This window comes from Gymnoscopelus microlampas, assembly GCF_963454915.1.
Source record: "Gymnoscopelus microlampas genome assembly, chromosome: 17".
NCBI classification, from domain to species: Eukaryota; Metazoa; Chordata; class Actinopteri; order Myctophiformes; family Myctophidae; genus Gymnoscopelus; species Gymnoscopelus microlampas.
In genome coordinates, this window is record NC_139954.1 from 45508363 (window position 1) to 45521788 (window position 13426).

General features: G+C 43.2%; 2 protein-coding genes across 2 annotated transcripts in view; both read left to right on the top strand.

Moving 5' to 3' along the window:
* The window catches only part of kif5c (kinesin family member 5C), a gene marked incomplete at its 5' end in the record, with an annotated part of 80119 nt that overhangs the window by 13207 nt on the left and 53486 nt on the right, over positions 1-13426 (top strand). The window contains 2 exons of the mRNA XM_084085422.1: positions 6278-6365; positions 7000-7073. Of these exons, the coding sequence (XP_083941548.1) occupies positions 6278-6365; positions 7000-7073 (162 nt within the window). The remainder of the gene's footprint in view (positions 1-6277; positions 6366-6999; positions 7074-13426) is intronic.
* On the top strand, positions 9801-10595 carry LOC311065159 (chymotrypsin A-like; the record flags this gene model as incomplete). The annotated part of the gene is made up of 1 exon (XM_084085376.1): positions 9801-10595. One exon carries the CDS (start codon positions 9801-9803, stop codon positions 10593-10595), a length of 795 nt encoding a protein of 264 aa, XP_083941502.1.

Genomic DNA, 13426 nt, shown 5'->3' on the forward strand with positions numbered 1-13426 from the left:
ACATTTATGGAAAAGCCTGCATGTGTAAAATGATAGAATTGGTTTAAATGGGTGTGAAAAAAGTTATTGAAAAAACACGGCCCCCTCACGATGAATCTAACGTGGTTAAAATAGTTTGAAGTTACAATGGGGTTGTATAGGAAGGGGGCGTGTCTAATAAAATGAATATCAAATATCTAAATATTGAATCATGCTACTTAAAAACTGTCGGGGTACAAACGTCTGAGTAGATGGCTACCCCAAACATGTTTGAAAGTGAAATATCCCTTTAACCCAGTGGTTCGCAAACATTTCCCATGTCAAGGACCCCCAAATTAGTATGTATTTGGCTGCAGACCCCCATCTGAAAATGATGTTGTGTGAGGGACCCCCATACAAGATTTGTGTACATAAAAAATGTTTAAAAAAATATTAGCTGATAAGCCGATCTACAAGCTCACACAAGGCATCATCTGCTATCTTCAAATGGACATGGTGTAGATATGGGTTAAACTGATTTTGATGCTATATTAACTCATTTTGCCGGGGGACCCCTTTAAGGACCCCTCTTTGTGACCCGCTGGTAGAAAGCGTGAGAGAGAGAAAGATAGAGGGGCTTAAATCAACAGCAATCATTTTTCTATCGCCTTTTGATTTGCCAAGGGACACCTGGAGGCCGCCGACAGCCAATCAGAGCAGGCCTCACCCGGCAGGATGCTGTTTCCGTGGTGACTAAAAAAAACATGTCTGTCTCTCTCTGCTGACACTCTGTCTGTCTGCTTCTCTCTGTCTCTCGTCTGTCTGTCTGTCTGTCTGTCTGTCTGTCTGTCTGTCTGTCTGTCTGTCTGTCTGTCTGTCTGTCTGTCTGTCTGTCTGTCTGTCTGTTTGTCTGTCTGTCTTTCTCTCTCTCTCTTCAGCGGATAATCTCGTTCTCACTGCCCCAGGCACGTGCCCACATAGAGACATGAAAGGGGGCTCGAGCCCCCCTGCCCTTTTACCCTTCTGGGAAAAAAAAAAATGCCCTATCTCCAGACCTTGAATGCAGCATTTACTATGGTGTGAAAAAACGCATGCAAATGCCCCCCCTTTCCATGCCGTACCCCAAAGGCTGTATTCTAGAGAATAGAATAAAAAAAAAAAAATCTGAACTTGAATTTCTTTCCTTATGTTTAAGGAAAGAAAAACGTGCAAATTTGTGCAAATCTTTGAATATATATGTTTTTAAAGCGAACATTTGTAACTCAAATCTTTGCTTCTGGGGGATTCTACAAATGTCTTCTAAATCAGTCTTCTAAAACAGTTTTCTGAAAATACTTATGTGGCTATATCAGTGGTGCTCAAACTCTTTCTTAAGGACCACCCAAATTGATATGCATTTGGTTGCAGACCCCCATCTGAAAATATTTTCTTCCAGGGACCGCCCCCCCGCCACCCCCAGAAGCAAAGCTTTGAGTAAAACATGTTTGCTTTAGAAATATATATTTATTTATTTGCGCAAATCTTCAAGATTCTTCAGAAATAGCAGATCTACAAGCTCATAGTGTGGCACGGTTTTAATTCCCGGTTTTAATGGGTTAATAGTTGAGCTCTGTGTCACGCAATTTTTGCCTTTTAGAAATTTCAGCCCCGTGCCGCTTTAACATTCTCTGCACGTTCGTGCTCTGCCCCGTCATTCTCTCACCTATACATATAGTGCACAGACTGCACACATCACATGCCCCCCCCCTCCCCCCCCGTTTGGAATCCTTGACCCCCCTCTGCTCTCATGCTATAAAAGCTTCTGCTAGAGAGTACGTCCCCCATGCTGTCAGAGAGCTGTCCACAACAAAGACATGCAGAGCTGAAGGAGCACAGCCAGCCTCCCCCCTTTCCCTTAAAACAACTACTAGTATAGAAGACTGGATGCAAGGTCTTTGTTTTTTTTACACTGTGTCTCTTTTCCTATTGATCGCTATAATCACTAGGGCTGCCACTGATTATGCAGTTTTACTTAACGACCAAAAGCAGTAGAACCCTATCCAGAGCGCGACTCCATAGTCTCTCCAGACTGACGGATGCCAATGAATTGTCACACAAATGATTTTGATTCACGGTTTAATTGCGTCTTTGGTATTGGCACATGGGAACACAACAATATAAATCACAATTCTGTTTGTCTTTTAGATTTTGTAAACACAAATTGCACAGAGCAGATATGACAAATAACTGAAATGTACAAAGAAATGACTGACAATTCAAAAATAATTAATACTATTAGTACTATTATAAAATAGGCCATATTTAATCGTTTTTATACTTAATGTTTTTTTACGTGGAAATAACCGATTTACAAGCTTACAATGTTTGACATTTTATGACAAATCATTATGACGATTATGCAAAAATAATTGTGATTATCTCAAATAACTGCGATTAAGCGGATATGTAGTAACTGTGACAGGTCTACAAATCATCTTTTTGTACCAAATCAACAGCACAGTATGAGAACAAAGGCTTGTGGAGAATTGTTTGGGAAGCGAGAGATACGTCTCATAAATGTTTTATGGTGCTGTGATGTGTGGTTTCTATACATGCAGAAAGGGAGGGTACCATGGTACGTAATGGACTATTTCCGGATCTGGGAATGTTATCCAATGCCTCAGTGTGCACATGCACATGCGTGTACGCGTGTTGGAAGCTACTGTAGAAGTGCTGCAGTAAGCATATGATGACCACCACACCCACCCACCCACTGGTGTGTGTGTGTGTGTGTGTGTGTGTGTGTGTGTGTGTGTGTGTGTGTGTGTGTGTGTGTGTGTGTGTGTGTGTGTGTGTGTGTGTGTGTGTGTGTGTGTGTGTGTGTGTGTGTGTGTGTGTGTGTGTGTGTGTGTGTGTGTGTGCGTGTGCGTGTGTGTGTGCTTACTGCTTAGATTGTAATGAACAGAAATTAGTTAGATATGGCTTTGTGGTCCGGTACTGCGGAGAGAGGTTCAGGTTGGGAATATTAGTAACAATAACAACACTCAATACTGTGCATATTGGAGAAAGATTTATCTAGAGTACTGAAGTCTGTCTGTCTGTCTGTCTAATTAAGGGGAATTCAGCCTCATAAGACAATTACAAAGCAGTGATTCAGGAAAGATGAGTGAAAACAAATGACACAGTTCATTCCATCTTCAACGATGACTCTTCCTTATATTCAGGGGGTGTAGTGGCCCTGTTATTGTGACATGGCTTAGCAGGTCTCTCCAGCACCAACCTGTACTGTTCAATCTGCACTGGTGGCTGCTGGGTTTTTAAGCGGTGCTAGCCCACTTCTACATCTGACTTTGTGTTTGTATGTATCCTGTATGTGTATGTCTATGTGTGTGTGTGTGTGTGTGTGTGTGTGTGTGTGTGTGTGTGTGTGTGTGTGTGTGTGTGTGTGTGTGTGTGTGTGTGTGTGTGTGTGTGTGTGTGTGTGTGTACACCATAAACAGCTGAAACTAATTGCAACACAAAAACTGCAAATTAAGAGAGAGGGAGAGAGACAGCAGCAGTCGGCGTAATCTTTAATTGGCAATATTTGTAACACATGGGCGTGAGGCACTGCTTTCTTCACACTGGGTGTGAACATTTTCACATGCACTTTACTGTACTCCAAGTATCGTCTTTATTAGTAACCCTTGTTTTACTGAGTCATGCTTGAATGCATATATGCATATTTTTTTCTTTTGAATGTGGTGCAATTCTTATTTCTAACAGTAAATAATAATTATGTCTATTGTAGTCAGGCAGAATCCGCATATCTTGATATTTCAACTGTTCAATTGTGTCACACTCACAGTGGTTTGTCCATGGTGGACTGTGGTGAGGGAACACATGCCACAACAGAGTCCCCTGACGGGCAGCGGTGGCCGGGCACTGCCGCCCCGCGTGCTGCGTGGGGACTGTGTGGTTGTTTTGGGCTGTGTGTTAGCTCATATGTCATGCTTTGACACGATCCATCTCTTTAAACCATTAAGACCGGGAACGCATCTGTGTATCATTTATAGATTTCTTTGGCTATTAAAAAATAGCAGATATACAAGCTCATAGCACGGCACCGAGTGCCGCGCTACGAGCTTGTAGATCTGCTATTTTTGAAAAATCGTAAAAAATATTTTTTAAATATTTTTTCCGATTTCTTTTTTAGGATTTTGAAAATGTTTAGAAGCGGCGTCAGGTCTTAATGGGTTAAACAAACGCTGTCGCTGTCTCGCCAACACCCAGGGGAGAACATGGTTTAGCTGGGAAGAACGTATGCACACAGCTGTAGCTCCGAAAAGAAGTTCACTTCATCAGGTGATGAAGGTTGTAAGGCCAAAAACCTTGTGATTATAAACTTTTTTTTATAAACTCATAAATATAAAGGTATGATTTGATTTGATATGAACCTTTTTCAGAGCTACAGCTGTGTGTGCAGACGTTTTTCTGGCATCCGTACTGTGGGGATCGAGAGCTTTAACAGAAAATAGCACGTCAACACAAGCTAGCAGGTCGAGCTAGCAGGTCGATCTGCGAAAGCTATTTTCAGCGAAAACTTTCCTCACAATAACAGAAAACAGAAACGACAGTAGTATAGAGCCCTGAGGGACTCCAGTCAACCATATAGGGTTTAAGTGGTTAACTGTTCCTCATTTTGTCTTGCACCATGCAGTGACCAGCGATCATTCTGTATTCTGTCCACTGCTTCTTACTGGATGCGGTCCGAATCAAATTGAGGGGAGAGATGCATTTGAACAGGGAATTCAGTATATTTTTTTCATTAAGTATTCGTTCTGCTTTATGGTAATGCACACCTACAGAAAAAAAGAAGAAAAAAAAATCCAATTCATGATCGTGTTTGTGTCGGAATTATTCCTGAGACTGAGATGAAATAGCATGCACTCTGCAACATGAAGGCTCATTCACCCAGAATACAATAAGAGACATTTTCTTGGGGAAAATGCGTGCAGTCAGCAGTCAACACTCACACATTCATATTCAATAATACTTGAGCTTGTCTCTGACCAGAAGATTTACCCCCCCCCCCCCCCCCCCCCCCCCCGCCACACACACACACACACACACACACACACACACACACACACACACACACACACACACACACACACACACACACACACACACACACACACACACACACACACCCCAATCCTGAAAAATGTCTCTCTCCCACAATGTAATATTTGTGTAGCCAAATGTGACTCAAACATGGAGATGCTAATCATGAATTCTCAATAAAAAACACTTTTCAGTAGTTTGGAACCCAAACCAGAGTAGACCGTGATGTTGAGTTAAGTCTGTTATTCATACTTCGTTGACCGGCGGTGTCGAGTGCAGAGAATCTACAAGCTCGTTACTGATAATCCGGTTACGTAAGTCAGTTAAAGCAGTGGTTCTCAACCTGTGGGCCCCGGGGCCACAGCCCCAGGCCTGATCAGGAATATTGCAATGGGCCCCCAAATAATTGCCTAAACACTAAGATTTGTATGATAATATAACATTAGCTTTTGCGATGTATTATGAGCTTGTACTGTAGGTCTGCTATTCTCAGCCGTTTTGGGCGTGCAGCACCATTGTGCAACGGCACATAAGTTAGGTCTTGGGTTGAACTGTTATAATGTCAGCCTTTCCTGCAGACCGTGTCTGTATTCATACAACTGCTTTCGGTTTGGCCCCGTCCTGCCCAAAAGCACCTTCATACCCCCACCCCCATACCACAACAATCGCCCACCCCATACCAGATTATAATTGGGTCTAGATCAGGGGTCTTCAACGTTTTCAGGCCAAGGACCCCCTAGCTGAAAGAGAGATGAAGCAGGGACCCCCCTCTGTATAAAACTTGTGTTTCAGATTTTTGTTGACTTGGTCTGCTCTTTTTTCCCTCTACACCAAACACCTCTTTGCCAAAAAATAGCCGTTCTACAAGCTCACAACGCCTCGCGCTGCGAGGCGTTGTGAGCTTGTAGATCTGCTATTTTTTGGCTAAAGTTATCCTCAGAAATGGGATGCTAGGGTTCAAGTGGTTAAGGTAAAAAAAAAAATCCTATCACACAAAGATTTGGCCCCCTGTAGTAACTCTGAGGACCCCCTAGGGGTCCCGGACCCCCTGTTGAAGACCCCTGGTCTAGATATCGGTTTTGATACATTTTCAGTCCAGCCCTTCTCTGTACTTATCTTATAGCTGTTCACTTTGAGCTGTTTCGTTACAGGAGGTTGGGACTCGTGTTCCAGCGCCTGTTGAGGACCTGTGATGTGATCATGTGACCATAATGTGTTTTTTTGTTGTCTGCAGGGAAAGCCCTACGTGTTCGACCGGGTCCTGCCCCCCAACACCGAGCAGGAGCAGGTCTACGATGCCTGTGCCAAGCCCATCGTCAAAGGTAAGAAGAACAACTAACTGTATACTGCCTGTAACAAAAGCATCTACAGTACGTATGTCAGTGGTTCTCAAGGGTCCATTTGGTTCCATTTGTATACACTCTCAGAGTTATGGGAGTTCTTGACATTAACATTTTTGAGAACCACTGGGTTATTAACCCATTAAGACTTGGAACTAAAAAGCATTTTTTTACACTTTGGGCTATTCAAAAATAGTAGATATACAAGCTCATAGCGCGGCACCGAGTGCCGCGCTATGAGCTTGTAGATCTGCTATTTTTGAAAATTCGTGAAAATGTGTGCAAATCTTTGAATATATATATTTTTAAAGCGAACATTTTTTACTCAAATCTTTGCTTCTGGGGGTCCCTGGAACAAAATATTTTGATGGGGGTCCACGGCCAAATACATACAATTTTGGGGGTCCTTGACATGAAAAAGATTGAGCACCACTGATATAGAAACATACGTTTTTTCAGAATACTGTTGAGATTTAGGAGACATGTAGAATCGGCTTCAGGTCTCAATGGGTTAATAATGATTCGATCAACTTGATGGATGAAATAAAATGAACATTGAGGTGGTAAAGTCATGAGATGAGATTGCTGAATGCAGATTGTGTGTGTTTGTTCCTAGATGTTCTGGGAGGATACAACGGGACCATCTTTGCCTACGGTCAGACCTCTTCAGGAAAGACACACACCATGGAGGTCAGTCTGCATGAGGCACTTACTCTTTTTAACCACATGAACCCTAGCATCCCTATTGTGGGGGTAACAAACGCCGAAAATGGCTGATCTACAAGATGCAACGTGAGCTTGTAGATTGTGTAATTTCGGTGAAGAGATTTGATGTTGAGGGAGGAAAAAGGAACAGACCAAGTACAGAGTAAAAATATAGAGGGTTTGAGTGTGGAACGGGCAATAGGAATGCATTTCCACTTTGGAAAATATATTTTTTCTTAAGAATGTAGCTTTCCTGAGAACATCTTACAATATATGCAAGGAATCGCTGTATGTACGTACTTCTGCAATCCACACATTATCTCGGGCACTCATACAGTGCCCGGCGCCGAGTCGGTCGGATAGGCGGTTGTCCAGAACCGCCAGGAAAAGGCTCTGGCCGTGGCCCAAATGAGCCATTGATTGCCATGGCAACCCCAGCCTAAGCTTGATTTGGCAAATTCACCCCACACCTGTCGAATAACCCACACCTGCCATTTGATTACTTAGTCAGTCCATTTCCACAGTCAGTTTGCACTCTTTGGACATGACGTCTACCACTGCACAAGGACTTTCCAGAACCAGAGATACAGTATCTAAATAATGTAAGGATTTGTGTCCACCTCAGTTTATTCCAGGCTGATAGCTGTGCATACAAACCATTAAACATCAGGAACAGTTTTAGCATTCAGATTTGTCAAGGCACATTCTTCCAACTCATTAGTTCTGAAGCTTTTCAGCTTATCAAAATAACACCATGCGATTCCATGTTGCACTAATGTGTTGCAACAGGTGAATGTTGTTAATGTGACATTTCAAATACATTTTCTTACAGACAGGGCTGCTTTCAGACAGCAGATAGAAGCTGCAATTGAAGCTGAACTTGTTGAGAAGTGAAACAAATAATTGTATGGGTTATATTATCAAGATGTATTTTGGTAAATTGCACTCAGTGGGCTATTAAATATAACCCTCAGGAATTAAATATAAAAGAAAAACGTGTTAGATTAGCCCTTTAAAGTTATTTCAATGGGTACATTGAGTGAGCTGTAATCTTTAAATTTCATAGATATTGAAAAGATTAAAATATAACTTTCCGTGGAAACAAGTTCACAGGACAGGAAGAAACTCAATACAATAACATCTTTCAGTCAACAATTAGAAGTGGCACTTGTAAACCTGCATTTTATGGATGTAGGCATATTGCCACTTTAAAGATATTCTTTATAACAAATATGTTTATTACATTAAAGCATATTTACACAACTGTGTTTCATGGAAAATTGTGGAAGAAGTACTCAGACATTTTACTTATTGTAAGTACAAGTAGCAATACCACAATATAAAAATACTCTGTTTCAACTAAAAGGCCTGTGTTCAAAATGTTACTTGAGTTAAGGTACAAGTAGATTATAGGTAGGTAGATTATAATGTACTAACTAAGGACCCCAATTTAAACAAGCCATATTACATCATATATTATATTATAAACACTAGATGACTCACCTGCGCTGCTGGCCAAGGGAGTACGACGTTGCCACATGGCGGCCATCTTGCGACAGTCAGCTCGCTCATTCATAACATTATGTCTATGGTACATGTACTATTGAAATAACCACAGCGTGCTCAATTTTCATCCGATTTTCAAACGGTTTGGTGTATTGTAAACACCAAAGATGTAGTTATGATACTGCATACTCAACAGGAACGTAATGGAATGGAATAGAAGCTGCTGAATCACATCAGCACTGTGCACACTTAATATTTGTTACGATAGAGTAGAATAGAATTTAAAGTAACTGAATAGAACATAACTCAATAGAAGCTTCTACATGTCTTTTCCATAATACTCCCATGATCTCTTAGGTAGCATTTATTGTGATTATTTGTGCAACCTAGGGGGAATTGGGGCAGTTGACATGGCTTACATCATAGTCCTCAATTCCAAGAGGTGGATGGATCGGCCAACTTGGTCGGACTATTGGTTCTGCATCCTCTTCATGGCGGTTCATAGTGGGGCAGGGTTAAGTGCCACTATCCAACTTGAAGGACCAAATTGCTAGGTGAGAGCTAATGGGACTGTAGGTGGAGGACATTTGGCACTAGCCCCCGATTGTCGGTCAGAACAAATACACAGGACCAGTGTAAAGGCTGGTGGTCCTGCCAGCCATCCCAGAGGGAACAGAGGACAGTGTTGCAGTCTCAGCGGATCCCACTTAGTGGCCTTTTTAGGAAGCAAATGTAGTTCATACATTTGGGGATGGCTGTAAGTAAGGCCATGATTCCACAGGTGTTGTCAATGATGATTTCCCAGGTGTTTTAATTTGAGTTAATATGTAAGGGCCTTACTGGACAGATTGTCATTGAAGCCCGCCCACGACGATCATAATTTGGAGATATGACATCATGCTGATGATAGCTGATTTATCATGACATCAGGAAGATGTCACGAGCATCCAGCCAAGCATTATATACATGGTTGCAGTCGTTCCATGAATTCAGATGCAATCAGCATTACCCCAAATATCCCGCTAATACCGCTATCTATAAGGCTTCAAACTTAAAGACCATCAACCAGCTCCCACCAGGAAATCCAGCAGCCGTACGAACTTCATAATCACCAGGGTTGACATCTTAACCTCTTATCGGACACCACTGCTGCGGGTTCCAGTATAAAGGACGCTGCAGTCAGCCTGCTATTGTCAAGTTGAAAGGATGGCCGCCTACATGTGGATTCTCTACTGCCTTGCCTTTGTCGGCGCTGCGTATGGCTGTGGCTCGCCTGCCATTCCTCCAGTAATCACTCGACACTCCCTTATTGTCAACGGTGAGGAGGCTGTACCTCACTCCTGGCCCTGGCAGGTCTCTTTGCAGCGTTCCAACGGCTTCCACTACTGTGGCGGATCCCTGATCAACGAGAACTGGGTTGTGACCGCTGCCCACTGTCCTATCAGAACCGATACACGTGTGATCCTGGGCGAGCACGACCGCTCTTCAAACGCCGAGGACATCCAGACCATGAGGGTTGGAAAGGCTTTCAAGCACCCCCTCCACGGATCCCCAAAATACAGCAATGACATCCAGCTGCTCAAGTTGGCCAGCCCTGCCAAGTTGGGCATGAGTGTTTCCCCAGTGTGTGTGGCTGAGGCTAGTGACAACTTCCCCGGTGCAATGGTGTGTGTGACCTCTGGATGGGGCCTGACCGACCCCTCTGGTTCTACCACCCCTGCCCTGCTCCAGCAGGCTGCTCTCCCCCTCCTCACCAATGAGCAGTGCAAGAAATACTGGGGCAACCTGATCACTGACCAGATGATCTGCGCTGGAGCCTCTGGAGCCTCGTCCTGCATGGGTGACTCTGGTGGGCCCCTCGTCTGTGAGAAGGATGGAGCCTGGACCCTGGTCGGTGTAGTTTCCTGGGGCAGTGGTTACTGCAGTGTCAACTCCCCTGGTGTGTACGCCCGCGTCACCGAGCTGCGTTCCTGGATGGACCAGACCATTGCTGCTAACTAAACCTGTGCAGTGTTGTCACTCTAGTTCAGTGGTTCTCAATCGGTGGGTTGGGACCCCCAGGGGGGTCCCCACATGATTTTGGGGTGTTCCCCAGATGACAGTGAAGTGACAATTGAAGGACTTTTAAGACCTTTTTACTGCCTCAATAAAAAAAATAAAAAAAAAATAAAAGATAAAAAAATACCATTACTGCATCAAAAGTGATCAACAAACTATACAATAAAAACAGGTTAAACATTGGCCAGATTGTCAAATAATATAAGAGGCAAAACATTTGAAAATAGCCGATCTGCAAGCTTGAAGATTTGCTATTTTCACAATATGTATCTGTGCTTGTTAGGGTAGGGGGTTCCCAATTCAAATATGATTATTTTGGGGGGGGGGGACAGCCTGAAAAGGTTGATAACCACTGCTCTAGTTGGCATATTCACCAACTATTTGGCACCCCCCCCACCCCCAAAAAAAAAGGTGTCATTCAAACAGCTGTGCGACGCACATACGCAAGTTTTAACCCCTTAATGAGTGTTTACTGTGAGACAACACCTTGTCTTTTGGACAATATTTGTGCAGTTTATTTCCCCTCTGCTAGTCAAAATCAAAAACCCTAGAAAAATCAATAAACAAAAAATGTGGCCGCCTCGCGGCAAACATATTAAGCATCACGTCGCGTTGCATTGGATTTTTTTTCTTGCGGTAGGAGAGTAGCGTCAGATCTCAGTTGTTTGATCAGACAAAATGAATAACACACAACTTCAGTAGTAATATTAGAAAAAGCAGGTCTCCGCCAGGTAGGTTATTGTGGCATCCTGGTGGCGCTATAATAGGCCAATGTGAAAAGGGTGCCATTCCCTCTTAGGCCTTGCACAGCAATTGGACACTGCATTCATGATTTGAGGCATTTTGTTCCAAAAATGTTCTTTGCTAAATTAGACCTGCTGGTGGTGGCGCTATACCAGGCCAATGTTAACACATTGAGTGCCAAGGACGTAGATCTAGGATGGCTTTCGTATTCCTATTTAGCAGCCAGCTTCCTATTTAGTCGCCCTTGGATTTGAACTGTACTTCTATGCTCTCTATGGAGGATCAAGGAACTCTGTTTACCTACAGCAGGGGTCTTCAACAGGGGGTCCGGGACCCCTAGGGGGTCCTCAGAGTTACTACAGGGGGTCCGCCAAATCTCTGTGTGATGTGATTCTTTTTTTTACCTTAACCACTTGAACCATAGCATCCCTTTTCTGAGGAGAACTTTAGCCAAAAAATAGCCGATCTACAAGCTCTCAACGCCTCGCACTGCGAGGCGTTGTGGGCTTGTAGATCGGCTATTTTTGGCAAATAGGTATGGGTGTAGCTGGAAAAAAAGAGCAGACCAAGTAAAAAAAAAAGTATAATCTGAAACACAATTTCATAGAATATAGAGGGGGTCCCTGCTTCATATCTCTCTCAGCTAGGGGGTCCTTGGCCTGAAAACGTTGAAGACCCCTGACCTACAGTATAACTGCATCGATCTGCATGCGTGAAACTTTGCACACACCCTCCCTAGAGGCCATGGAAAAACCTATGCCCTGCTTTTTTCACATCTGCCTTTTATAGCGCCACCAGGAGGAAGACTTTTGTGAAAAACATTTTTTTTTTATATCACTCCTTCAGATTTTGTCCGAAAATCATGCAAATTGATTTGATCTCATATCTGCTAAAAGAATCCTGCAACGCCCCCAAAATAATTCCACGACCCACTGGGTGGTCAGAACCACCCCTGTTCCAAAAGGCTCCATCCAGTGATTGATTGATTGATTGAATTTTTTATTAGGCAAAAGAATGTAAAACAACACAGTTACATTTATAATGCTTTTGTCTAAAAGGTCCGGCCAAAAAAGTCCTTGCGGGCTTGTTTCCTTTGGGGTCCATTTCATAGACATATATAGTAGCAACCAAACAGTTCAAAAATCAACATAAGAATACAGAGGGAAAAATATATACCATTATGTACAAAAAAGTCATGAGAAAATAATAAAATATATACAAAAAAAAACATTAGAAAATAAAATAAAAAGTATGTACAAAAAAAAGGGGGAGGGGGGGGGGGGGGGGGTCGTCTGTCTACAGGGAAACTGGTACTAGCTCCTCTTTAGGCCTCCAGAAAGATGAGTTTTTAGGGCTGTTTTGAATGAGCCCAGCGAACTGCATTTTTTGAGGGAAGGGGTTAGACTATTCCATTCCTTGGTGGCAGTGCTATAGAAGGAGAATTTGCCCATGTTTGTTTTAATGGTGGGTGTTACCAGATTGTTGTTTACGCTCCCTCTAGTTTTGTGACTGTGGGTGTCACTAACTTTTTCGAGGTACTTATACAGATATGCGGGTATAGGGGGCATTTCGGGCAAATCTGCATTTACAATTTTGAAGACCAGTCCCATTTTTAGTTGTATAACCCTGTCTTCGACCCTGAGCCAGCCTAGGCTGGCAAAGTGAGTGGGAGAGAGGTGGGTCATCATGGGCCCCAGTCCGAGAAGTAGTCGAATCAGTTTGTTTTGGGAGGTTTGAAGCTTAGTCTTCAGTGACACTGAGGTGTTGGAGTACCAAGAGGAGCTAGCATAGTCAAAAAGGGGCTGAATCAGGGCCCCAGAGAGGGTCCTGAGTGCCTGAGGGTTGACAAAAGAGGAAACTCTGCCCATAAATCTGGTTCTCTGGTTTACTCCTTTGTGTTCCTACAGTATGTGAAGAGAAGGACAAAGTACCGTCTGGTCCCTTACATCATCATCTCCCAGTCTTCCTGGCACTGCATGGCTTCATGTTGTTCCAGATGGCATGTTGCATACTGCTGCTCCTCTCTTCCT